This window comes from Epinephelus moara, chromosome 18, assembly GCF_006386435.1.
Source record: "Epinephelus moara isolate mb chromosome 18, YSFRI_EMoa_1.0, whole genome shotgun sequence".
Lineage (NCBI taxonomy): Eukaryota > Metazoa > Chordata > Actinopteri > Perciformes > Serranidae > Epinephelus > Epinephelus moara.
In genome coordinates, this window is record NC_065523.1 from 7,929,772 (window position 1) to 7,956,278 (window position 26,507).

General features: G+C 40.1%; 1 protein-coding gene across 1 annotated transcript; it reads right to left on the reverse strand.

Annotated features, from left to right (window-relative positions):
• Positions 1–235: 235 nt before the first annotated feature.
• LOC126404856 (NACHT, LRR and PYD domains-containing protein 12-like) lies at positions 236–26,097 on the reverse strand. The gene is made up of 11 exons (XM_050068210.1): positions 25,865–26,097; positions 22,093–22,381; positions 21,820–21,924; positions 19,362–21,213; positions 16,074–16,247; positions 13,465–13,644; positions 12,903–13,055; positions 11,148–11,321; positions 10,865–11,038; positions 9,210–9,256; positions 236–3,770 (listed from the first exon to the last, which is right to left on the reverse strand). Exons 1-11 carry the CDS (start codon positions 25,910–25,912, stop codon positions 3,241–3,243), a joined length of 3,726 nt encoding a protein of 1,241 aa, XP_049924167.1. The 5' UTR covers positions 25,913–26,097; the 3' UTR covers positions 236–3,240.
• Positions 26,098–26,507: the final 410 nt, after the last annotated feature.

The following is a 26,507-nucleotide window of genomic DNA, read 5'->3' on the forward strand; positions in this document are numbered from 1 at the left end:
CTAAACCCATATTTTGTGGTGCAGACTTTGACCTTAAACTTGCACCTATTTTGTTTGGCCACTAGATGGCGAGATTGTGTAAATTTCATTCAGCCAAAGGCTCAACTGTACTTCTTTTTTGGCAACTAATCCTCATCATCATCATCATTATTATTATTATTATCATTATTATTATCAGTAGAAAAGCAGTGGTGGTAAAAGGATGAACAAACTTGCTCCATTTTAGAAAATGTAGGCATTTATTTGAGTATTTATAAACAATATAAAAACGTGAAATATATGGTTTCAGCTTCTCCTGTGTACACCCAGAGGCTGCTGTATAAACAGATAATGAATATCAAAAGTTGGTGAAGTAAATCTTTTACACTGATAAACACTTAAAAATGTCCTTAAACAATATTAACAAACAAAAATCAATCAATAAAATCAACATGGCAGAGAAGAATAAATCAGATATAGAATAAAAATCTGTGCAGCATGTAAAACATAATAAGATGTCAGGCATTAAATGCATGCAACAAAAGTATGTAGGGACTATGTATGTAAAACTTATAACTGTAAAATCTTGGACATAATTTAAATACTCCCAAGTTTTTCACCACAAGCTTCATGTTGTTAACAATGGATCCACATTATGGCGCTTAATCTGTGTATGTGGGCCGATGATGAAAACCTCTGTTTAATCAGCATTTAATTGAATCAGATTTTACAGACATTCTATCCCCAGTTCCTTCACCAGAAGACAATGCTAGCATTGTACGTTTCTGCAAACTACTAATGTTACACTTACACATTTCAATGTTTCTAAAGTGAGATAGTATTGGAGCTGACTTTGTCACTGGGAAGTGGCAAAAATGAGCCACGCTGCATACCACTGCTGATCACTGTTTGAGACCAACAAACAAAAAAAGTTGGATTTAGTAAGTCATTGCTGTGTTTTCAGCAGCTTTTTTAGGCCAAAAAAGTGGCTGTTTTTTCCTGAGACATTGCTATTTTCCCTGCCCGGATTGTGACCCCCAAATGTGATCTTTTCGTAATTAGTGGTTTTTGTGCCTAAACCTAACCACGTGTTAACCACAACATTCTTGAAATGTCAAGTTTCAACCTAATTGCTACATATTAACGTGCAAATGTAACATATCTGTGGTTTGCAAAAACATACAAAGGCAACATTATTTCTGGTGATTGGGTTGCATTTAGTTCATGCAAAAATTACAATTATCTAATGGTTCTAGCTCCCTGAATTTAAAAAAATGACTGCATTTTCTTCTAAAATTCTCCTTCTAAAATTACAGTAAAGATTTGGACTGTTTGGTTGGACAGAAGAAATTTGAAGATGTCACTTTGAGCTCTGGTGAACTGGAATGCCATTTCTCACTATGTATTGACAATTTACAGACCAAACATTGAATCAAGAAAATAATTAATAGATCAATCAGTATTACAGATAGTCAATTGTCGCTATCCTATATACAAACATTTAAAAATAGCTTAACCTCAACCAGCTACATCAGTAAAATGCTGCTTTCAAATTATTGCATTAGGATGATCTAATGATATAATACATAACAGGGATTATTTTTACGTGCTTAGTACTTTTACTTTTCATAATTTAGAGGTCCAGTGTGTGGGATTTAGGGTGATATATTGGCAGAAATGTAATATAATAAGTAAGTAAGTAATAAGTCCGGGTCTGTGTGAACCATCAACCAACCCAACCTGCCTCCTTCATAGAATGCATAAAGATGGACGATGTGTCTCTACTTAACCCCCATTATACAGAGGCGAAGCTAAAATGACCCAGATGTGGCAGCTGCCATCTTGCTCTGGTGGCATCATTTGGAGCCAGAGTCTGCACAGTAGTGATCTCCGCAGTATTAAACTTCCCATCCATGCACCCATCCGACCGATCACAAGCAGCGCCACTGAATACGAGCCCACCAATTGGCTCACACAGTTGTCATTCATGTTGTAAAATCCCTGTTTTATACCAATAAATAACTAATTAAAACCAAACTTATCAGAAAAACAAACACTTGAACATACAGCAGCGTGATAAAAACTACCTTAAATGACAGAAACCATTTTTGGGAAAAATATACTTGATGTGTACTTTGAGTTTTTAGTTTGACCCATGTCCCATCCACTAACATGGAGAGGGTGGGCTTTATGACCTGTACTGCAGCCAGCCACCAGGGGTGATCAAGATTTTAAGCTTTGCCTTTGGAGATCTGTCATGGCGTCCAACTTTATATACAGTGGATGGGCTCCTTACAAGACAGCTAGGGACTGCTTCCTTGTTTACTCCCATTAGCGCATTGGTCACGTGATTTCAGCCTTCAAAATAAGTGTGATATGTACAAATTTGGGTGCATTACTTTTCGTAGGAAAACATACAAACTGTTTATGAGAACAACCTGGTCTTCAGTACCTTAGAATAAGCAGTTTATATCTATATACAGAGCGGGTCCTTTTCCACAGAGTTCAACATGTTGTTCTACAGTTGCTGAGAACGCACAAACACTGGCTCAAGATAGAACCATTCACTTATTCGCGTCAGCCATCATAGTTCTGTTACTTAGGAGAGGTTTTAGGTGGTTGCACAAGGGTGGACATAACCCTAATTCTAGCTGCTAGCTTTGTCAGCATAGTGCATTATGGTTCCCTGCAATAATGCCGATACTTATGCTAATTTAGCTAGCAAAAAATAGGCTTAAAACCATTAAGACAAAATTGACTTACTGGAAGAACTAAATATCCTACTCCTTAGATGGTCTTTTGGTACAAAAAACACTGAACAAGACTTTTTACACAACGAAAATGTTACAATTAAAGGTTCAGTGTGTAGGATTTAGGGACATCAATTGGCAGAAATTGGTATATAATATTTGTTTTTATTAGCTTGTTATCACATTAAACTAAGAATCTTTTTGTTTTCTTTACCTTAGAATGAGCCGTTTATATCTACCTAGGGTGAGGCTATAGAGACAAGATGGCCGACTCCGTGTCTTGCATGGAGTTGGTCACCTTGTTAACAGATAAAGCAAACACTGGCTCTAGATACGGGTACACGAGTTTAGTGTTTGCAACCATAGTTCTCTACACACTTGGCCCAGGGGAGAAGTTTTAGTTGGTTGCGATGTGCAATCTCATGAAATCCACAAGATCCTGCAGACTAGACTTTCGTTTTTCTACTTCTTTTTGCATACTTTTACTTTAGTAACATTTTCAATGTAGTCACTAAGAGGTGCACAGTAATGCAAATGAATAAGTGCCAAGAACCCTCAATGCAGGATAGAGGGGTTCAGTGAATGTGCAGTGGAAGGTGTGGAGGTGGATGAGTGTGTCAGAGACGACTCTATAAAAGGACAAAATGCCGGCAGACCAGTCCAGATACACTGCTACTCTGTTGGAACCATTGTAGGAATTTTTAAGTGTGTCTGTGGCTTTTCCGTTGTGCAGAACAGTGTTCTTGCTGCAGTTGAAGCACCAGGACTTGTCATTCCACCCAAGCAGAGAGTCATCCTCGCGCCCTTTCCTTTGGATTCCTCTGTATGTCACTCCTACAGAAGCTTGTCCTCTCCACTCCACCTCCCAGTAACAGCATCCAGTTAGACCATTTGTACACAGAACCTGGTACCTGTATTGAAACCTCTCCGGGTGATCGGGATATGGCTGCTCCTTTCTTACGTTTGTGACCTGTTTGTCACCTTGAGACAGGAGGAACTTCTTGTTAGCTGTGTTTGGGTCTAGTGTGAGATCACAGGCATCTGCCAGGAGGAAAGGAGATGGACAGTTTTTATTGAAGTGCAACATAATTCACAGAGAATAGTTATTTCAGTTGTGGGGGGATCAGGATTACATTTTCCCTTTAATCTTGAACATCTGGGGCCGTATTCACCAACATTCTGTGAATACTCTCACAGAGCTCCTAATTTAGCCTAAATCTTTTTAGTCTTAGCATAGGAGTGATTTAGGAAAGTTCTCAGAGCAACTTTGAGCAAGGAAGGGACAGAAACTTTTATCTTAGTGAGAGGGTGTGGTTGACCCTTTTGCTAGGTATGATGCATTCTTTTAATAAATGTGATTCGTTGTCACAGACATGCCCTTTTGTTAGCCTGCAAGTTGTGGACACTCAGTGGAAATGAAATGAACTGCCAAGTGAAAGTGTTGTCATTGTTAGTGTGATCACTCTATTGATGGAAGGTTGAGACAGACCTAAGTCATCACTGCTGCACTGTTACATTTTTACAGTCTTTCAAATATCTCAGTGTTGTGATCAGTTTATTTCTGGCATTACAGAATAAGTGTGTTGGGTGGAAAATGTGTGTGTGTCCCTAATGAGATTGACCACAAGTATTATCCCTGCACGATCTAATCTGTAGCATTTCATTTACTCATTGTCATCCAGTGTTTGCAGAATATTTTTCCATTCTCTTTGTGTTTCCACCATAATCTCCTCTGCTTAAGAAACTCTTAAGAAAACCTTCCTACTCCTGACAATTTCAACTCTTAGCACTAGGGAGCTTTGTGAATACTGCCCCTGATTTCTGTGAAGAGACAGGTGGAGGACTACCGAGAGTCCATCCCTGGGTATTATTGCTTTTTCAGGCTGTCAAAACCATCATGCTTCTTGCAGTCAGCCATGCTAGCAGCGCTGTAAAGCTGTACTTGGGCACATGCTTACAATGATGACATTAACACGATGTTGTTTACCAGGAAATATTTATGGATACTGATGGAAAGTTTCTTTTCCAGTTTTGAAGTTAGCCATTCAGAAAAGCAATAACCATTTTGGATGTTCAATATTGTTGGCAGGGATACTGCATTCCTTGGTCTCATCTCTGTTGGGGATGAGTTTGCCAACGGGTGAGAGAATGGCCATCTGGTGACCTTAGGGCCCCTTCAGAAACATTGCATTTGCACAAAACAACCTGGTGTGAACCAGGCATAAAGTGAATTTCATGATCTCATCATGTCTTTGATGATGTCATAAAGTCTTTTTTTCTTTGATGCTGAAAATTTGTATATAGTGGCTGAATCTTGGTCCAGACATGATTCGCTCAGACCCAAGTTTGGTTCAGAGAGTTTCACTGTGATCGCAGTCGATCCAAATCAAGCTCAGTCTCAGAAAACTACTGAATACCAACCTTGAAGTCAGGGAATCAGATTCTACAGACATGGAACCTCAGGTAGATTGTTATCTCAGTTCACTTGAAGAACAACTCCAAAGTGAACTGAGTGATGATAAGGCCAAGGTCAGCCAAAGTGCAGTTGAGGGTAGACTCCTCCTGAACGTCAGAGAGGACATGCTGGCCAGTTTCCTCGACAGACTCCAGGAACAGCAGGAGAATGTCGAGTGGAAACAGGAGACAGGGCTTTTGCAGAGGCAGATCTGTGACCTAAAAGCCCAGCTGGATTTGGCTCAGGCCAAACAAGGCCAGCGTCCAACCAGCGACATGAAATACCTCAGAACGCAGTTGGCGAGGATCAGCTCAAAGCTGAGACAAACCAAGAAAGATCTGGAGCAGCAGGCCACCACCAACAAAGACCTGCATGCTCAACTGAAACAGGTAAGGAGAGCCAAGGACGCCCATCACAAACAATTCGAGGCACAGCAGTTGGAGCTGAGTGCCAGAAGACATTTGAAGAGCAACATGTCTGAAGCTCAGAGAGAACAGCAGATGCTAACCTCCTCAATTCGCCATCTGCACGTCGTAGTGGAGCAGATGAAGGGTGAGAAATTGGCCCTTGATAGAGAACTGGAGGCAAAGAAGTTGGAGGTGCATCACCATATTCAATTTATTGCATTGGCTCAAACCAACATTGAGTTGGAATCAGAAAGCCAACTAAAAGTTGAGCGGGAGCAAGCCCAGAAAAATCTGGAGCAGCAGCCTTCCATTATTATGGACATGCGGGCTGAATTGGAAGAGGTAAAGGGAGCGAAAGCTGCCCTTGAAACTGAAGTGGAGTGCATGCGGTCGGAGGTAAGTCTTGCGAAGCAGTTGCAAGCAGCAGCTGAGAACAACGCTGAGACGACCAAGAGCAGAGCAGAAGTGCTAGAGCGCGATCTCGCATCTGAGAGGGCTCAAAACAAAAAGCTCAAGCAGAGACTGACTCTGAAGGGGGAAGCTCTGCAAAAGCAGAAGGAAGAGGCCAAAAAGACTCTGGAGGGATCCCATGCCTCCCTTCAATTACAACTGGAGAAACAGAGAACAGAGAACAAGAGGATCACTGCAGCCTTGAAAAAGGCAGAGGAGCTACTCGAAAGTGAACGCGTCAGCTTCGAGCTTGAGGAGGAGAGATCCAGAGCCTCTCATGTGGCTGAGATGGCCAAACATAGAGAGGACAATAACAAGCTCACCTTCTCTCTAAAGAAAGCGGACCAGGAAATGGACATGAGACATTGCCAGTGGCAGGAAGAAAAGTCTGTCCTCACTGCAAAGCTGGAGGAATTGCAAAGCCTCCATTCTGCGCAGCTGGAGTCGACTGAGAGGAAACACAAGAACTACACGGCTGCTCTAAAGTTAAGACACAGCCTGAAGCTGCAGAGTGACTGTCTCCAATGGCAGCAGGACAAAACCTCCCTGCTGGCAGAGGCAGAAAAAGATAGAGCTACCTACGTGTCTGAGCTCAACAAGGAGAAGCAGGAGAACAGCACCCTTGTTGATGCTCTAAACAAGGCCGGGGAACAGTTGGAGAGTGACTGTCTCCAATGGCAGCAGGAGAAAATGTCCCTGCTGGCAGAGGCAGAAAATCTCAGAGGTAAGTATGTGTCTCAGCTCAACAAGGAGAAACAGGAGAACAGCACCCTTGTTGAGGCTCTGAAAAAGGTTGAGGGACAGTTGCAGAGTCAGCGCAACATCTGGCAGGAAGAGAGGGCATCTCTCCTTCAGGCCAGAGAAAACCTGAATGAGACTACAGGCTGCAGGCTATGGAGCAGACAGAATCCACCATGAGGTCGCGCATTGAAGAGCTAAAGGAAAAAACTGCCAAAAAGAAGAGCAAGAAGTGGTACAGGCTCTTCAGAGCTTGTACCACTTCTGGTTCTGTCCCACAGGCACACATTAACACCTCTTGAATCTCGTGGGAGCTCATTAATCAGTCTTAACCCCAGAAGATGAACTTTTGTTAGGACTTGAATGTATTATGTCCATCTGTTCTGCACCACATCTATTGCACGTGTGTCCGTCCTGGAAGAGGGATCCCTCCTCAGTTGCTCTTCCTGAGGTTTCTACCACCTTTTTAACCTCGTTAAAGGTTTTTTTTGAGGGAGTTTTTCCTCATCCGATGTGAGGGTCATAAGGACAGAGGGATGTCGTGTGCTTTAAAACCATCTGAATTGAATTGAATTGAATTGAATTGAATTGAACTGAATTTTACACTTGACAATCCTAACCCCAGGAGGTGATCTCTTGGGAGTTAGGAGTGTAAAAGTGTAAAGTTATCTTTACACTCTCTACACATTCTTTAAAAAAAATAATAATAATAACATCATATTTGTTTGTCTGTTGCTGAAACATTACAGTCATGTTTAAATATTAGATGCTTTGTAAGATAAATGAATCAAGGGACAGGCACTAAGGAGTTCTATAGCCTGAAAATATAAGTATGCCTGGTATATGTTGGTCCAAATATTGTTATTTTGACTAAGGTTACATGTTGGTCATCCAAAGAAAAACAGTGATGACTAAAGTGGCTAAAGAGCTTAACGAAAGGCAGGTTTATTCTTTGTCACAGAACCTTTCAAAAACAGCTGCAAATTAAAGTTTCACCACAAAGAAACATATGAGAATATTTGAAAACATGGTAAAAATATATCAGTCAAAATGATGATTTATGCCCATAAATTAAAGAGCCAATAACAGTCCTGTTTCTTAGTGTCAGCAAAGTGTGGTCCATGCACTTACTGAAAAAATGAAAGGGTAGAGAAAGAGAGACAGAGTACAGATGGAGAGTGAGAAACTCCAGAGGGAAAAAAAAAAAAAACATTGTTTGACATGGTACACAGGTTATTGTATTGTTATCAAGAATTTCCCAAAAAAAGCATCAAAGAAATAGCCTGGTGAAAGCATCCTAATCTCCTAATCCTAATCGAGCTCATATTCTATTTCGTTCCGCAGATCAGTCTAGCCATGCAATCATTGAGGCGCATTCTGGCATCGGTTAAAGCTTACCGGGCCAATCACAACCGTTTATTACTTTGGGGCAGGCGCGTCATCAGAATAGGAGGGACAAGGAGCGGAGTGAATGCATTTCGTGAACAACCAACATGGCTACTGATTTTGAAACTGCAATGGTAAATGTGTTGAACGAACTGGAATGTACATTTTCTTTCAGAACAATCGGCTGCATTGAAAGCTTTTATTGAAAAAAAAGATGTGTTTTTTGTCCGTCCTACAGGGTTTGGTAAACGTTTAATTTACCAACTGGCTCCGTTGATTGGGAAAAAGATGGGACCCAGTGAAAACCCAATGGCTATTGTTGTTTCTCCGCTAGTTGCTCTCATGGAGGAGCAGGTCAGAGAAGCGACCAAGCTGGGAATCACAGCCGTGATTCACGGCTGCCACTCTTTCCCAAACATCAACATCTCCGCTGCAGCTTGCTGGTCTGTTTACAGTGGCACTGTGCAAGCCTACGTCACACGTTTCGTTTACTCTGATTGGTTTTCCGTCTTTCCAATTGTGCAAGGAAGGGGCACTTTGAGTGACAGCCGTTGATACCGCCCCTCGGGAATAGAGGAAATGTACACTCCATGTCCAGACCCATTCGCTTTTTGCAAATTGGGTCTGGCAATGCCAGGCTATATCATTTGCTCCACCAAAGCAAATTTCTTGTGTGTGAAAACCTATTTGGCAATAAACCAGATTCTGATTCTTTCAAATTGCCCTGAAAAAACAGGTGGAAAAACTGGTGTCTGTTGATGTTAAGGGCAAATAACAAGCCTAAGGCAAAAAACAGATCTACTTATGTAGAAAAAGACCCACTCAAGTTCTAGATTGTTCAGACAACAGTATTTAACTTGTAACAAGGACATCAGGGTGAGATGGCACCACACATAAACAGATGGAGTAAATATTCCTGTGACCCTATACAAGTGATCATGGATCATTCATCAAAGGAGCTTTGAACATATGATCAGAAACAGCTGACACTGACTTCTGCTCGCCTTAATCAGAGAAGGGTAGAGTGAGAGTAGTAGTACTTACATTTCCTTGGCCCAGGCAAGATCCTCAACTCTCCACAATGATCAACACTGAAGCAGGAAAAAAGAGGAATATCATGATCAATTTGTGCCTGTGCTTGGCAGAAGACTTGCTTGCATGATTATCCTTTTGGACCAGATGTACTACAAAACTGACACTGACAGAAAGTGGAACCATATGCAGTTCTGTTAGAACAAAATTGACTGTCACAGACATGTTCACACATTCTTCCATGTGTACAGTCCATAGACAGTTCACATAGACAGAAGCGATAGCTCATTTGGGGCTGGCAGCACAAAAGAGTGCTGTTTAAGTACTGAGTAAGAAAAATAAAATAATTAAAATTAAAATCAAAATAATTCTGGGTGAATGCATGACATAAAACATTTTCAGTTGCTGCTATTATTTAACATTATTCCACAATTTACGGTCAATCGCAAATAAAATAGTTTTAAAATTGGCTTCTTAATGCGGGGGCCGCATTAAGAAGCCAATTTGGGAATAGAATGGCACTCCCCGCAATGTGGGAATAGACCCATTATGACAATGTCAAGTGCTCAGAGTGAGGGAAAACAACAATATACATAAACAAGAAGAAGAGAGCAGACTGAACAAAATGATTGCCATGTGATTGCCCGTTGCCCTGCTGCAACTTGTTTTGAAAGATAGCAAACTGACAGCACATACAGGGGCACTGAGAAGTATGACCACTTGTGGCCAACAGGTATTTTCTTGGTGGGATTATCTGTGTAAAACAGTGTGGGAAATAGTGCATTGTATAGCACATTGTAATTTTCTGGTTTTACATCTGTCCAAAGTAGTTGATGCCCCACTATGTTTTTTTCCACCTAAAAACGCCACTGGTCAAGGGTAAATGACAAAATTTACATCATGCAGACTGTTCAATAGCCCAAACCTATGGTGAAGACCTAACAGATACAATTGTCTTTCACACAGAGTTTTCTTAAGTAGGACCACTTTGCACTTTGTTTTTGTTTTTATGTTCAAAATAAAAAACATGTCAAACTGCTCAGCAGCCTTCTAAAAAAATGCAACAGGTATTAGGACATTTTAACCATGAAAATTCATAAATTCAGCAAATAATGTAACACTATAAAAGACTCCAGTTGTATAAAATGTTTCCAGAGAGTTGAGCTGCTGTGTCCTCTTAATGGAGCCTGGATCTGAGCTTCTGCAAACTCATTAGGATCGGGATAATTCAATTGGACAAATGTTAACAAAGTAGCAGTAAGCTTAGTTAGACTCCCATAGACTGTTATGGCAGTGGTTCCCAACTGGTGGGTCAAGGTTCAAAAGGGGGTTGCAAGTATGGTGCTGATTATTAAACTACGTGGACCTTGCACTAATGACTAAGGAGAGAACTTGTCCCCCGTGGCTGGATCAGTTGGGAACCACTGCTTTATGGTTCGTTCAAGCGGCTAATCTTGGTCGCTCACTGCCACCTGCAGTTCTTTTCAAAAAGTAATTTGCCTTCAATCTAGCAAATACTGCTTTATATTTTGACAAATATCTAACTAACATTAAATTAGCAGGGTCTAAAATGTCCCTGTGGAGCTCCGGTAGTTGTTGAGTCAGTGATCTGCATCTGTAAGTGGCAGCTCTGCATAAGAGGCAATCAGCTAATAAACTGTTCATACCTGAGAGTCTCCAGTCCCCACTGTGGATCCTCAAGTCCAGCTGAGAGCAGCTTCACTCCTGACTCTCCTGGATGATTGTAGCTCAGGTCCAGCTCGCTCAGATGGGACGGGTTGGAGCTCAGAGCTGAGGCCAAAGAAACACATCCGTCCGCTGTGACCATGCAACCTGACAACCTAAGAGTCAGAGTACATGCTCAGTCCTCCATTGACTACTTTTATGCTGGCATGCTGGAAATAAGGTTTGGATATCTCTATGTAAAAGCAAAAGTTCAGGGTTACTGACCTAAGTGTTTCCAGTTTACAATGTGGACTTTCCAGCCCACCAGAGAGCCAATTCACTCCTGAATCCTGCAGGTCGTTGTTACTCAGATCCAGTTTTCTCAGACTGGAGAACTGGGAGCTTAGAGCTGAGGCCAGATGTACACAGTTGTACATCGACAGGTTACACCCACTGAGACTGAAGAAGATTTAATGGAGACAATTCTTTTGTTTCAGATTGATGAGCTTTAACATAATAATATTTGGGATAGGTACAGACATTTTATCAATGTTCTTATACACCATGACAGATGTTATATACAGGGATGTGATTTTCCCAGTTTAGGCCCTGATCACATCGAAAGCATTTTAGCAGCTGGAGGCGGATTTTTGTATTTTTTTTTTAATGAGAATTAAACTTTTTGCTTGCTGTTTTTGCATTGCTAAGTGCCTCTCATTTCTGCACTCTAGGTGCCTGGCATTTTTGGCGCTCTGGACTTCAGTTGAAAAAACTTCAACTCAGAGCAGAAAAGCACCCAACATCATCTCTGCTTTTTTTCCCATTGTCCAATCACATGATTTGAGGGGCAGGCCATCTGTGTGGGTCACGACAACAAGTTTACAGTTCGCAAACAATGGAGGAGAAACTGGTGGTAGCAGTTGCTGGATACCCAGAGCTACAACTTTACAAACCGTAGTTACCACGATCTCAATAGAAAACAGCAGGTGTGGGAGCATAGAAGCGCAGTACTTGAAACAGCCATCTTGAGGTGAAGCTTCTGGACCAACTGATGGCACTCCCCGTGATCCACCATTTTTTCTAGGGTCTCATGTTTCCACACAGATCCCCGTTTCCCTGTGCCCAACAAACTATTTACGAATAGCCTCCCACCCTCAACCAGAGGTACAGCAAGTACTCTCCGCCTGTCCATTTTAGTGACTAGCTAGTACTGTGAAATAAATAACATTGAAAAAATAAATGGTAGATTGATGACAGGGAAAGGTTAGGATACGGAGGTGATGTGCCAACAAAAAGGCACCGCAAGTGAATTTTTCCTAGTGGTATTTAATTTTTTCTTTTAATTCTAAAAAGGCAGTGCGGTGCGCCTTGCGTTTGGGCAACCTGCAAAACACTTTCTGTGTGATCAGGGCCTTAATCTAGAATTCCAGATTTTTCTACCTGAAAATGTGACCTACATGGATCATGTAAATCTGAAAAAAAAAAAATATATATATATATATATTTTTTGGAGGGTGAGGGGGTGGGGGTGGGGGTGGGTGCTTATAGTACCAGGCCAGGCCTGGGCATTTGGGATATTTTTCTTTAGCCCTAAGTAAAAATAAAAATTTTGAGTAGTGAATTGTCACTTAAAAAGAAGGCAGTGTTATAATTTTGTATCTTATGTCAGCAGACAGACAACACAAGACCAATCAGAGAGGGAAATTCGTGGAAGTCAATCACAAAGTCCAAAAGTTAGTCGTGGATATACCAAGATTTTGTCAAAAAAAGGGAAGCAGTGGCACAACATCCTCTCTGGTTTAAACAGAAAAAACAAGGTGTGTAAATATCTATATGAGTTCTAAGTTACGTGAACATCATATGGGCAGAGCACAAGTTATTTACAAACACCATTAGTTGAACCTTGGCGCGACCCCAAACTAGCTTAGGCCTGTGATATTTTTCTGCGTTTTTGTCCTTTGCTAATCACATGCCTGTCTGTAACAAAAAAAGAAATACAGAACCATATGACTGGCTCAAGTGAAAGAACCGTGAACAAACCTGAGAGTTTCCACTCTACAGTGTGGATTCTCCAGTCCCGGAGAAAGCAGCTTTAGTCCTTTAAAGTTCATGTTGTTGTTACTTAGGTCCAGCTCTCTCAGGCTGCAGTATTGTCCCACATTGTGACAGCATGGCCCTCTTAGCTCAGTGTATCTTGGTCAAAGAAAAAATAGAAATTAAAAGATAGTCAATATGTATTATAAATAATAATTTAATACTATGTAGCCTACAGCAATAAATATGTAACATGTAATATGTGAGTTGCTGTGAACTGTTGTACAATAGTTTTATTATCACACTGTAATGGTAAGATCATAGTATGTGGGTTAATAAATAAATAGGCCTAAAGAAAGTACATCCTTTGCAATTAAATAAATTCAAACGACATAATGAAACTCACAGTGCTGTACTGACTGTCATCCCTGGTGTAAAGTGTTCATCATTTTATAATCACTCTATATTGTAGTAGTTTTTGTCGAATACCAATGAATCACAAATATTCAAAGACACTTAAGTTAAAATTTGAGTAAGTCAATGATAAATAAATAAAAAGATACTGTACGATGGATATGATAGTCGACGTAGCCCCATTCCCTTTTTCAGAGACAGTGATTTCTTTCCTAGTTTTCTTGGTCTTTCTTCATCATAGCTCGGATCCAGCTTTTTCAGATGGGAGCAGTTGCAGCTCAGGGATAAGGCCAAAGACACGTAGCCTTCCTCTATGACCTCACATCTTGACAACCTGCATGTGGCAGTGTATCATTCATTTGTACTGTACTTGTCTACAACCCCAATTCCCCCCCAAAATCGGTATGTTGTGTAAGACGTAAATAGAAACAGAATGCAATAATTTGACCTTTTTGACCTATACTCAATTGAATACGGTACAGAGACAAGATATTAAATGTTCAAACTGATAAACTTACAGTCATTCTGAATTTAATACCTGCAACATGCTCCGAAATTGTTTGGAGCACCTGGAATACTCTACAGGTAAACAGCTTTGGTAACAGGTGATAGTATCATGACTGGGTGTGAAAGGGGCATCCTCAAAAGGCTGTCCTACACAGGCAAGGATGGTATGAGCGTCATCACTCATGAAATAGTCTAACAGTTAAAGACAACATTTCTCAAAGCACAATTGCAAGGAATTTAGGGATTTCAACATCTACAATCAATAATATCATCAAAAGATTCAGAGAATCCAAAGAAATCTCTGGGCAAGGCTGAAAACCAACATTAAATCCCTGTGACGTTTGACCCATCAGACAGTAGGGCTGCACGATATGATTTTGATGATTTTTGATGAGATTTTTTTTTTTTTTTTCAATATATATTGCGATATTAAAAAATACAAGAATTTTCACCAGATGACTTAAAGTAAGAAAATTAAAAAATAGTGGTGGGGCTTTTACTCACCACAGCTGCAGAGGCTACCAGCTTCATTTGAAACAAACTACATTATAGACGGTCCGTTATTTATTAATCCCTCTGTATCTTTATATTTTTTACTTTTTATCCGCTCCCGTTGCCTTGATGAAGTTAATGCATCACGCCGTCATTTGAAATTCAACACTTCCATGAATTTTTTTCAAATTAAAAGCCCCTTATAACCTCAGCTGAGAGAATCCCTCTATTTTCTAAATAGGCTTTTATTGTGAAACATTTGTAGGAACTTGTTGTGGAGGATTCAGTGGCTTGTATATTTGTGTACGGTACTTCAAATGTAGCTCCTGCCATCTGCTGGCGCTTATTAGGTGACTACAACATGTTGGCTGGCACATGAACAGACACAGTGACTCAAATAATAGTAAAAGTAATAAAAACAGGATAAGAATAACCCAGTGACATCACACACGTCGTGAAAGACGACCAGGGATAATTGGTGTGTACCACTGTGTAGTGTGTAGTAGTAGTGAGGATTTTATGACTCCACAATCGTGTAATGTGACATAGTGACTTTTAGAACGGGCAGAAAAGTCGTGTAGTGTGTACCAGGCATAAATCCACCTTTACTGTTTCTCCCTCTTGCATGTCGTTCATTTTCAGTGCTCTCTTCAGAGCTGCTTTTCTGAAGCAAAAAGAGAAAACACTGCACATCCTGCGATGTGACTATCGCACATGCGCACACCACGATGGCGATGTTCAAACGATATATCGTGCAGCCCTATCAGACAGCATTGAATTAAACACCAACATGACTGCATAAAGGATATTACTGCATGGGCTCAGGAACACTTTTGAAAACCATGGCTGTTAAAGACAGTTCTTTGCTGCATCTGCAAATAGGAGTTAAGGCTCTACCATGCAAAGCCATTTTACAGTAACATCCAGAAACACATATGACTTTTCTGGCCCTGAGCATATACGATTGGAAAAGTGTGCTGTAGCCTGACGAGTCCACATTTCAAATTGCTTTTGGAAATCATAGACGGCGTGTCCTCTGGGCTGAAATTGAAAAGGACCATCCAAATTGTTACCAGCACAAATTTAAAAAGCCAGCCACAATGTCAAGACTGGCCTGCCTGCAGTCCAGAGCTGTCTCCCATTGAAAATGTGTAACAGCAACAGAGACCCTGTACTGGTGAGCAATTGTAGTCGTATATCAAGATACAATGGGAAAGAATTTCACTTTCAAAACTCCAACAATTTGTTTGGGAACTGAGGGCACTGAAATACACTTCAGTGTTGTTAAAAGAAAACTTTATGTAACACAGTGGGAAACATGCTCCTGTCCCAACTTTTTTTGGACCATGCTGCAGGTATTAAATTCAGAACAAGTGTATATTTACAAAAAACATTCAAGTTCATCAGTTTTAACATTACATATTATGTCTTCGTACTGGATTCAATTGAATATTGGTCAGAAAGGATTAGCAAATCATTGCATTCTGTTTTTATTTACATTTTACACAGTGTTCCAACTTTTTTGGAAATGGGGTGATATTTTCTTCTTAACTTTGAACCTTATTTTCTTTTAGTCTTTATTGCAATCAATCTCTTTTGCTTTGATATGCATTGTTAAAGATTCAATTTTACATCAAACAGTATGGGGTCAATTAGCCAATTAAATATTTATTAAAACTGGAATCTTAAAAAACTCAAGAAGTACTGTGTAGATTAAGCTTTGCTATAATTATTACATTTTGCAAAATGTTCTCCTATACTGACCTTAGGTTTTCCAGTCTACAGTGTGGGCTCTGCAGTCCAATAGAGAGCAGTTTCACTCCTGCATCCTGCAGGTTGTTGTTACTCAGGTCCATCTCTCTCAGATTTGAGGACTGCGAGCTGAGAACTGAGGCCAGAGCTTCACAAGAAAGGTGTGAGAGCTCACATTGGTTCAGTCTGATTTAGAATGAGACAGAGTGGGATAGGAAAGTTATTTTGTTTTAACAGCACAGATTATATCAAGGAAGGTGTTATTTCACCTAGAAGGTAGCTTAATTCAGATTTGCACAAAATGTTAATTTCAGACAACCAGGCATATCATGACACAGCTGATTGTCATTCCCAGGTCTTCAAATATCAATGCTTTGTTATGGCCTTAAGCATGAGATTATTTAAAACTAAACCCATCTGTGGCAATATTTGATGCCCAGAGCTGCCAGCCAACTCATTCCCAACCCGTCAAATACTGTCGCTTTGTCAGTGATTTTGGTGTCAGACACCAACGCAGAGAGACACCTTTAGCAGTGGTATCATACGCACTGGGCACATCAGTTTTACAGGCAGTGAGCAACAACCCAAGTCATCAAATACCACCACTTTGTCAGTAGACATTAACATCAGACACAAACGCAGAGAGATAGCCTTCACAGCGGAATGGTACGCTTCGGTTGGTGGCAGATTATAACTCTGCCGCCAACAACAGTAATATAAAGAGCAAGAAAGTCCGCACAGGGCAGGCAGGAGGTGAGGTGGGTGGGTCAAACAAACTCTGGACTTTTACCCAGGAGCGTGCTGTTCCTGTCCCGTGTGAATTTTAAGCCAAACTATGTTTTTTTTCTAAATGAAGTGTTTTACCCATGCTCTAAGTTTATTTTGAAAAGACAGTATGCATGTAATGAGCAGAAAGTGTACATTTGCTGTGAAAACGTAAGTGTATTTTGACAAAACACAATGCATCTTACAAGCGTAAATTGACACAGCGTCTATGAATGTCGAAAACAGATGCAGGAAGGTATAACATGTCATATTTTGACGTGTATGTCCACTGACAAAGTAACAGTATTTGACAAGTTGGGATGAGAATGTATTGAGACTGCTGACATAGCATAAAGAACAAGAAAGTTGTTGTAAGGTGGGCGGGATGGGTCAAACAAACACAGAGCGCTCATCCAGAAGACCAATTTCCGTGTCACATCAAAAGTCAGTGCTGTATTAACCCAAAATATTTTTTTTTCTTAAACTAACCAAGTAGCTTTGTTGCCTAAACCCAACTACGATCATTTCACAGCTTCAACCATGTGTTACACCGTGTTTCACCCACGCATATGTATCACAAGCTGATGGTATGGGAACATGTTTGTATTTGATGACATCGATGACAACGTCTGTATTACCTGGGGTGGAAACATGATGCAGCACATCTCAGCACATCATGGAGTAAAGACTGACAATAATAACTTCACTTCGGGAAAAACATAGAGTCAGCTAGCTACTTAACATGGGCATACACTGAGATAATTCAATTTCAAAACTAACTCTGCAGAGTGCTGCACTGTGTTGGAACAAAAATATTCTACTACCACAGAAGACCAAAGACCCAATCATTACATTCAATGACGTTACAAAATTTCAGCAGCACCTCTCTGTGTTGTTACCATTTCAAGGTTTTTTTTTTCATATAAATGGTGAAAAACCCTTGTTATGATAGTAATTTAGTGTGGTTGCATTGTAACAACCTGTACCAACTCTTATTCCCAGGTTGTTACTGACACTGTTTCACGCCCCTCAGCATCTGATAGCCACGCACAGGGCACCTTTTAACAAAACTACTTGTTGAGGTTTAAAAAAAAGATCAAATTTGGGGTTAAAATAAGTATGTGTCCTACATAACATAACTGATGTCTAACTTCAGGTGAATGACAACAGTGTATGACAAGTCTCATGTAGTCAGACCTATCTCCCAGTGCTTTGTCAGCACAAGAAAAAGGTCTTGAATCACCAGCTATATTTCTGCTATAGGGGAAAAATGCTCTGGTTTGTTTTCATTTCTTTAAACCAATCCCAGTCATCTTGGGCGGCACTAAGTCCAGGATGCAGTGGTGAACTTGTTTTGGTGAAACATTTGCCCATGAGGAGGCGAGCACTGTCATTAAAATGGCGCCACATAAGAAAATGCCTGAGAAAACATTAACATGTGTAAGTCACTGTGGGATTGAACTTTTAATGATAAAAAGACAAACAAGATTTGATAATCGGTACCCTAAAGATCAAGCCTGACTATACTTTAGCTCTGGAGGAGCTCAGTGGACCCTTGAAATCAGAGATGATTTGTTATCACAACAGTATCACAGCAGCTTGAGATATGTGGAATAGATTGGTACATTGGTGAAGTCAATGTCTCTGGTGCATGCGGCTGCCTGAGAATTAAAAGATGTGGCAAATGAATTCAGACTGGCCACGCCTGAAAACGGATCAACATCGGGGGTACGAGAGTCCTGTGAGACAGCGTCTGGGCTTTTGTGAGGTGTGTTAACATGTTGTTTTATTCGTTGTGAATCTTTACAACAATGCTCAGAAAAAAACAAAGCAGGCATGTCTTATTGCCTGATCTGAATCTTTGTCAAAATTTGCCATTTTCAGTACGTTTTTTAGCTTTGAGGGTGTTGTTGGTCTTTCCCACAAGGGAATTTAAAAAAAACAGTAACACACTGGTAATGGAAGGAAGGGAGAATGCTGGGCAAAATCAGCGCCCAATGGCAGGCTTAAAGCCACAGTCTACATCCAGTGAGCCAGACAAGTGTGTGACAACCATACATAAAGTTATGTAATGTTACATTAAAACAATATGACTTTTGGATTTACATGGGATATAAACAGCAGTCTGCTGCGTAAAAGTCCAGTTTTGTTTGACTCATACACCTCTGCCCTTCACAGACTTTTGCTCTTTATACTAAATCAGTTGCTTGAAGTGCCATATATTTCCATGGATGGGTTTACTTTGGAGTTAGTTGAAAGCCCACTGCATCTCATAAAGACACCAAAAGGTGCCTTTGGCCTTTATATCACACACCAAGGGGTGTGAAGAAGCAACTATATTTGATGACCTGGGAATGAGAACAGGCTGAGTTTGCATTAGGTTGCAAAATTCATCTGCCATATGTGTCAGGTACCAAGTGAGCAGTTGTTTATAAAATGTATTCCTTTTCTAGCTCCTTCAAAAATAATGTTAATGTATAAAGTAATACAAATATAGTATATGCAAGTGTTTGAATAACTTAAACTAGTACTTACAGTGCAGTTCTTGAGGCTTTGACCAATGGCAGCATTCTTATAAGAACCTCATCTGATTTGTAGTATTTGCTGAGGTCAAACACATCCAAGTCTTTTTCAGATGACAGTAACACATAGACCAGGGCTGACCACTGAGCAGGAGAGAGGTTGGCTGTGGAGAGGCTTCCTGTTCTTAGGTAATGTTGGATCTCCTCCACCAGGGAACAGTCCTTCAGCTCACTCAGACAGTGGAAGAGGTTGATGCATCTCTCTGGTGAGGGATTCTCCCTGATCTTCTTTTTGATGTACTTCACTAGCTTCTTGTTGGTCTCTGTACTGCTTCCTGTCTTTTTCAGCAGGCCTTGTAATAGATCCTGATTTGACTTCAATGACAGACCCAGAAGGAAGCGGAGGAACAAGTCGAGATGTCCATTTGGACTCTGCAAGGCCTTGTCCACAGCTCTCATACAGATCTCAGTGGCAGATGCTTTTCTGAAAAGCACCTGTAGCTGTTGGAGAGGTGTTTGCGGTTTAGCCATCACATCCTTTCTGTTATTACAAAGTGACAGGACCACAAAAACAGCTGCCAAAAACTCATGAATGCTCAGATGGACAAAACAAAACATCTGATCTTCGTTCAGCCCATCTTCTTCCTTGAAGATCTGTGTGAACACCCCTGAGTATACTGACGCTTCACTAAGATGAATGCCACTGTTGTTCAAGTCTGCTTCATAGAAGATCAGATTACCACTCTCCAACTGGTAAAAAGCCAGCTTTGCAAGTGACTCGATGATCTTGATGTTTTTATCTGTGTCATACTTCAGTGCTGTCTGCTTGATCTGAAACACAAGGAATTTTGTGTACATCTCAGTCAGAGTTTGAGGTATTTCTTTTCTCTCATCTTCTCTCAACATTTGCTTCAGAACTTTAGCTGTGATCCAGCAGAAAACTGGAATGTGGCACATGATGTGGAGACTTTGTGACGTCTTGATGTGGGACATGATTCTGCTGACTGTCTGCACATCTCCGAATCTCTTCTTGAAGTACTCCTCCTTCTGTGCATCAGTGAACCCTCTCACCTCTGTCATGATGTCAACAAAGTCAAAAGGGATCTGACTGGCCGCTGCCGGTCGCGTGGTTATCCAGAGGCGAGCAGAAGGGAGAAGTTTCCCTTGAATGAGGCATGCCAGCAGATCATTAACCATCAGTGGCTCATCAATAGAACATTCTTCCTTGTAACTGAAGTTAAGTCGTAGGCGGCTTTCATCCAGCCCGTCAAGCACAAAAAGAAGTTTGAATTTACTCTTGTCATAGTTGGTGTTTCCTGAAGCCTGTAGTTTTGTGAAGATGTAATTAAGAGCCTCCTCACTGATGTCTTTGGTTTCCCTGATACATTTGTGAATGAGATCTGCCAAACAGAACCTTCTGCCCTTCAGTAAATTGATCTGGCGGAAAGTGAAGGGGAATGTGAGATGAACATCTTGATTGGCTCTTCCTTCAGCCCAGTCCAGGATGAATTTTGAAATAAGGAATGTTTTGCCAATTCCTGCAATCCCACTGGTCAACACTGTTCTTACAGGTGTGTTTTTCCCAGACGGGTGTTTGAAGATGTCGTTATGTTGAATTAATCTCTCAGTTCCCTCAGGTTTTCTTGATGTCACTTCAATGTGGCTGAACTCATGCTGGCTGTTGACATCTTCATAATTCCCATCTATGATGTAGAGCTCTGTGTAAATGTCATCGAGAAGTTTCTTATCCTTAGTCTTTGACAAACCTTCTGGTATACACATGTACTTGTTCTGGAGGTTCGACTGGAGCATGCGTTGGTATGATATGATGGACCGTGGAGGCTTTGGTACTGGTACCAACAAATCTGTATGGAGTAAAGTCACATTCTTCAGTGTAGGGTATAAATCTCCTGGATCTTACAATGCCCTGCGTCCAATGTGTTTTTATGTTTTGGTCACTAAACTCCTTCGTTATGGTTAGCGACTGATTGTTATTTGACTACATAATAAAAATTTGATTATTTTTTTGTGGTTTAAGTCAGTTGAAATCATAACTCTTTAACCAAAACTACAGTTTCCCTTAACCCTTACCAAATGTTTTGTTTCCCAAACACAACCATAATAAGATTTATCATATTTTAGCAGCCAGTGGTGGATATTATAGGAAAACAAATTAAAAATGTTGCCAAGCAGTGGCTGATATCAGACAGAACTGTCTCCTCATACGATAGTTCATATGATATTCTATGAAAAAGCACACAGTGGTTTGTATGTAAGTGAGGGTGAAATGGAGCATGAGATGGATCGGCAGTCTGGATCGTGGCATGAGCAGGGATGTGGGCACTGCACTGGAGAGGGAGCTGAGCAAGCTTTTGATTTACCGGTCCATCTATGTCTCAACCCTCAGCTATGGTCATGAGCTTTAGGTAGTGACCAAAAGAATGATTAGTTGTAAACTGAAATAGCTTCACCTTCAGCTTGAGCACCAGGGGTGGGAGGTCGAGGAACTTTGTGTGCCAGTTGAATGGAAGAAGCTCCTTTAATCTTTGAAGTCTCTCCAACATCTGTGGCAACCTCTGAGAGAGACAGACAGAGATATAAAGAAAGAGAGAGAGATGACCTTTAGAGAGGCCCTCCTTTTTGCTCAAAATGATGGAAATCCAGGAACTGAATTTCATATATAATTTTGGTTTAGTGCCAGCCAATCAAAGGTGTAAAAGACTTGAAATCTGTCTAGTACTCACGGTTAGCTTCAGAACCACTTTCATGAAAATGCTCCACCAAATCATTCCTGCTGATCTTTTTCAGAACTTCCACTGTGATCTGCAGAGCTTCACAAAGGCCGTAGGTCTGCACCATCTGATCCACCGTGTCCTGCCTGTCGGCTTTCTCCAGCCGGCTCTTTGGAATAGCTGGGAAGCCTTCTATGATGTCAGCCTGCTTCAGGAACCACTGGAAATGCTTGAGCTCCTCATTCCCCAAGTCCTCCAGAACTCCAAAGAGGAGCTCCACATGTGACGCCATCAATGCTTCCTGTTCACGAAAGGACAGTTTGGTAATTAGTCACCTGACCTCAGTTATTTGAATATCCAGAGTTTCATGCAGCAGATTTCTTAAGCTAACTTGATAACTCTGCTAAAAACTGGAACCTGGGTGTTTTTAAAATCCAATCCCTCCATATCATTTTATTTACCTCCATATCAATTCATCTAATTTTAGCGTCGCGGTAAGTGAGCTCAAACACATCGTTTGCATCACGGTGAACATTTTGTCCTTACTAAATGGGCCACGGATGTGTCATCACCCTAACAGACCTGTAAGTTGGTTTTTGATTGAATTTGCTATCATCTGTACACATTTTCACCTCTCAGCTGTTTCTTTGCCAAATGTAGTGAAGATTCTCCTCATGAATTTTGGATTCATGATGCTGGCTCTTTGAAGAAACAATCCTCAGTTCTGGGCTGTATTTCTTTCCTCATCTCTCTCTCCAACCCTGTCTCCTAGAAATTACATTTGTATGTGACCAAACTGCTTTCTTAATTGCAGTGTTGTGGCAATGTAATCGTTGCCTGGATTATGTTCAGAGATGATGCTTCCTTCAAGTAAGGGAACATTACACTCATGTACTGCGGAGGCTTCAGATTGAAGTGGTTGAGGGAGGGACGATGGGCATAAAAAAGTGCAGGACCTTGACACCATAACTGCAGGTTCGTGTCTGGACAACAGTCCAACCAATATGTTGTCCAACCAATATGTTGTCCAATATGTTGTCATTGAACATTTTGGTGATAACTGGAATATGCCAGTGAACAATTTTCCTAACTGCTTTAGTATCAATATTTTTGTGACTTGCTAGACACCTAAATTAGCAAAATGTCCTGAATATGTTTGTAGAAAATGTAATTTGCTCAGCAGTATGTTTCTCTAAAAATGTATTTGCTTTACACTGCAAATTATTTCCAGGAAGTTACAATATGTAACACAGTAAATTACATTATTATCATCTCTCCAGCTTTTACTGTGATATTTAACCAAATTCAGAATTTTATCGTGAAATTCATGCAGGTAAATATAGCAATTTTACAGGAGCATACTGCTAAATCAAAATAACATATGTGAAAAACAGAAATTCTATGGGAGCATATTGCTAAATTACAGTGATAAAATGTACATAAACTGTGAAGTTACAGTTAAATTCAGTAATTCACAGGAACATACTGTTATTATGACCATAATGTAATGGGCTTTAACTGTGAGGTTACAGTTAAATATAGTAATGTTACAGGAACACACTGCTAAATCACAATAATATGCAGGCATAGCTACTGTGAAATCACAGTATACAGTTGTAATTTCCCAACAATTTACTGTAAAAATGACAGTAATTTACTCTGAAAGTAATGCAGCCAGTAATTTATTCTAAATGTACAGTTTAACAATGTAGGACTTCACTCACTAGTTGTTTAATTTACCACACAGTACTGAAAAGTGATTGCTACATTCTACACTCACCTCCCGCAAGTCATTGGGGAGCAGGCAGCAGGCAGCGGGCTGATAGCTGACCACTCCTGGCTATCACTCTCACGTCAAGGAGGATGAGGAGGAGTAGTCAGACAAAAGCCTGGTGTGGCAGCTAGATTTCCTTTAAACTTAATCAAATTATTAGCCAAAATGAAGCTTAGGACCTGTTGTTGTCCAGCTGTATGTGTTCATTTTCTCAATTTAAACAACTGCACTCTCTCTAAATATTGATTGAAACTCAAGGTTAAACTTAAAAAAAAAAAAAAATTAAGATGTAACATACTATATTAATTCATTTGTATATTCATATTTATATTTTGTATATAGATATTTATTTTCTAATTTATTTATTTCACAATTTATTTTGTTACCATATTTATTAATTTCACTGGCATATTTAGTTATTTATGCATTTATTTATTTATTCAATATTTTCTTAAATCATAAAACTTAGAGAGGAAGAGAGATGAAGAGTACAGTATGCAGTTGGAAAATATATTTCATAATTAATTATATGCCATGAAATAAATTTGATGCTTTGAAGGCACAACAATTTTGTTGTCAATGAATATTAGGTATATTGTGACTTCTGGTATAAATCATGCCCACTTCCGTTCTCCTGTCCAAACACAGATACAGATACAGAGACAGAGACAGATCATTTATATGGTTGAACAGATACAGAAATGGCATCTCTGTACACCTCTAGTATTGACACAAATTGCTGTGTGTGCACAAAAAGCAGTGTAGTTGACACATTTGTGTTTGAAAGATGTTCCCATTCAGTTGAATTCATTCCCACAGAGGAAATTCTACATGTTTAAGCTTGCCATGAAAGATACCTAAACAAAAAGGAAATACACTGTTTCAATAAAAAAGACTTGTGGATGACAAGTCCTGTAGACTGTTAAAAAGACAGCCAGAGAATGACATTTTTAATGAGGTGTTTAGCTACACCCATGAGGTGTGGGAGATAAAACTCTTGGAATGGTAGGAATGTGAACAGGAAGTTAGAGTTTGAATAACCTAGGTTGCTGTCACAAGTTGCCAGTGCACTAGACCGAGTTTCTGTGTTGTTAATGCTCCTCCATTCAGTTTAGGGGCTAGCACAATACATAACACAAAGTCTATAGGAAAAGATGTGGAACTTCCAGACACACCTACAGTATAGGGGGGTAAAGGTCAATACCTCACTTGTTACTCAGTAAGTAATAGATAAGATTTGAAAAGATTGATAAGATTTCCACAGTAGATTATAACTTGTTGGACTTAAGGCCATGGCACATTTTTTATTGCAATTAATTCACACATCAATGTATTTTTTTGAACTGTTGTTTTTGTATGTATTGTTATATTGAGTTCTTTCATACAGTAATGTTGCGCAACAAGCTTTCACTTTGCAGATAAAGGCATCAACCAATCACATTGTGCATATTATGAGGAGTTACAAGGATTATAAAACACAACACAAAAGCTCTGTAGGCAGCCTTTGTACCCCATACCAAAGGACTCCAAATGAGCATTCAGTCATTCACAGTATTCTCACTGAATGTGCAAAGTTTACATGGGCATTTGCCTCATCTATCTATCTATCTATCTATATATGTATATATATATATATATGTATATATACATATATATATGTATATATACATATATATATGTAGAGAGAGAGAGAGAGAGAGATGAGATATATATATATATATAGATGTATAGATATATTAATTTCAGCCAGATTATGCGAACTGCATATATTTTAATACTCACTCGGAGAAAAGAAAAGGGTCGCGTAGCATCAGGCTACAGCANAGAGAGAGAGAGAGAGATGAGATATATATATATATAGATGTATAGATATATTAATTTCAGCCAGATTATGCGAACTGCATATATTTTAATACTCACTCGGAGAAAAGAAAAGGGTCGCGTAGCATCAGGCTACAGCAACACTACACCCCTGAGCTTGGCTTAGACGGACTGAATGCACAAACTCACTTTTTTAAATATCCCATCAAGGAAGACTCTCACTCCAGCCTGTTCCATTTTGTTCTGAAAATGTCAGCTTGTAACTTCCTTCTGTGGACAATAAACGAGGTGCAGACTTCCCTCTGTGTCACCGATAATGAGGAAATACAGTGAGTGCTGGAGGGAGCAGTGTGTGACAACCCCCCAACTGTGTGCCCAAGATGGCGTACACAAAATCAATACCCTACTTAAGCACGCCATGTTTCTTGTGCCTAAACAATCACTAAAGTTTCAGTCCCTCACCTCACATGAAGAATCTATATGAAGTCACAACCAAGGCAACAAGGACTGGCTTCAGCTGCACTCTCTCAGGTGTGTTGCAATGCAGGAAGAAGACCCAAGTGAATGTTTATACCTGGGGACCTCCTTACCTGGGTCCTAATGCTAGACTGATGCTGACTCTACTCTCTTCCCCTCCACACATTTGCAGCATCATTTCAGACAAAGAGAGTCTTGCTGCCTTTTCGTCTGTCTAGTGAACAGGCAGCTATCTATATTCTGAGAAAAAATAATTAATCACTTTGATGTTTAAAGGCTACCGTTTGCAGCTACTGGCAACTTTAAAGGTGGAATGTTTTCTTGAATGATACTCAAACTGACGATGTGAATCGAT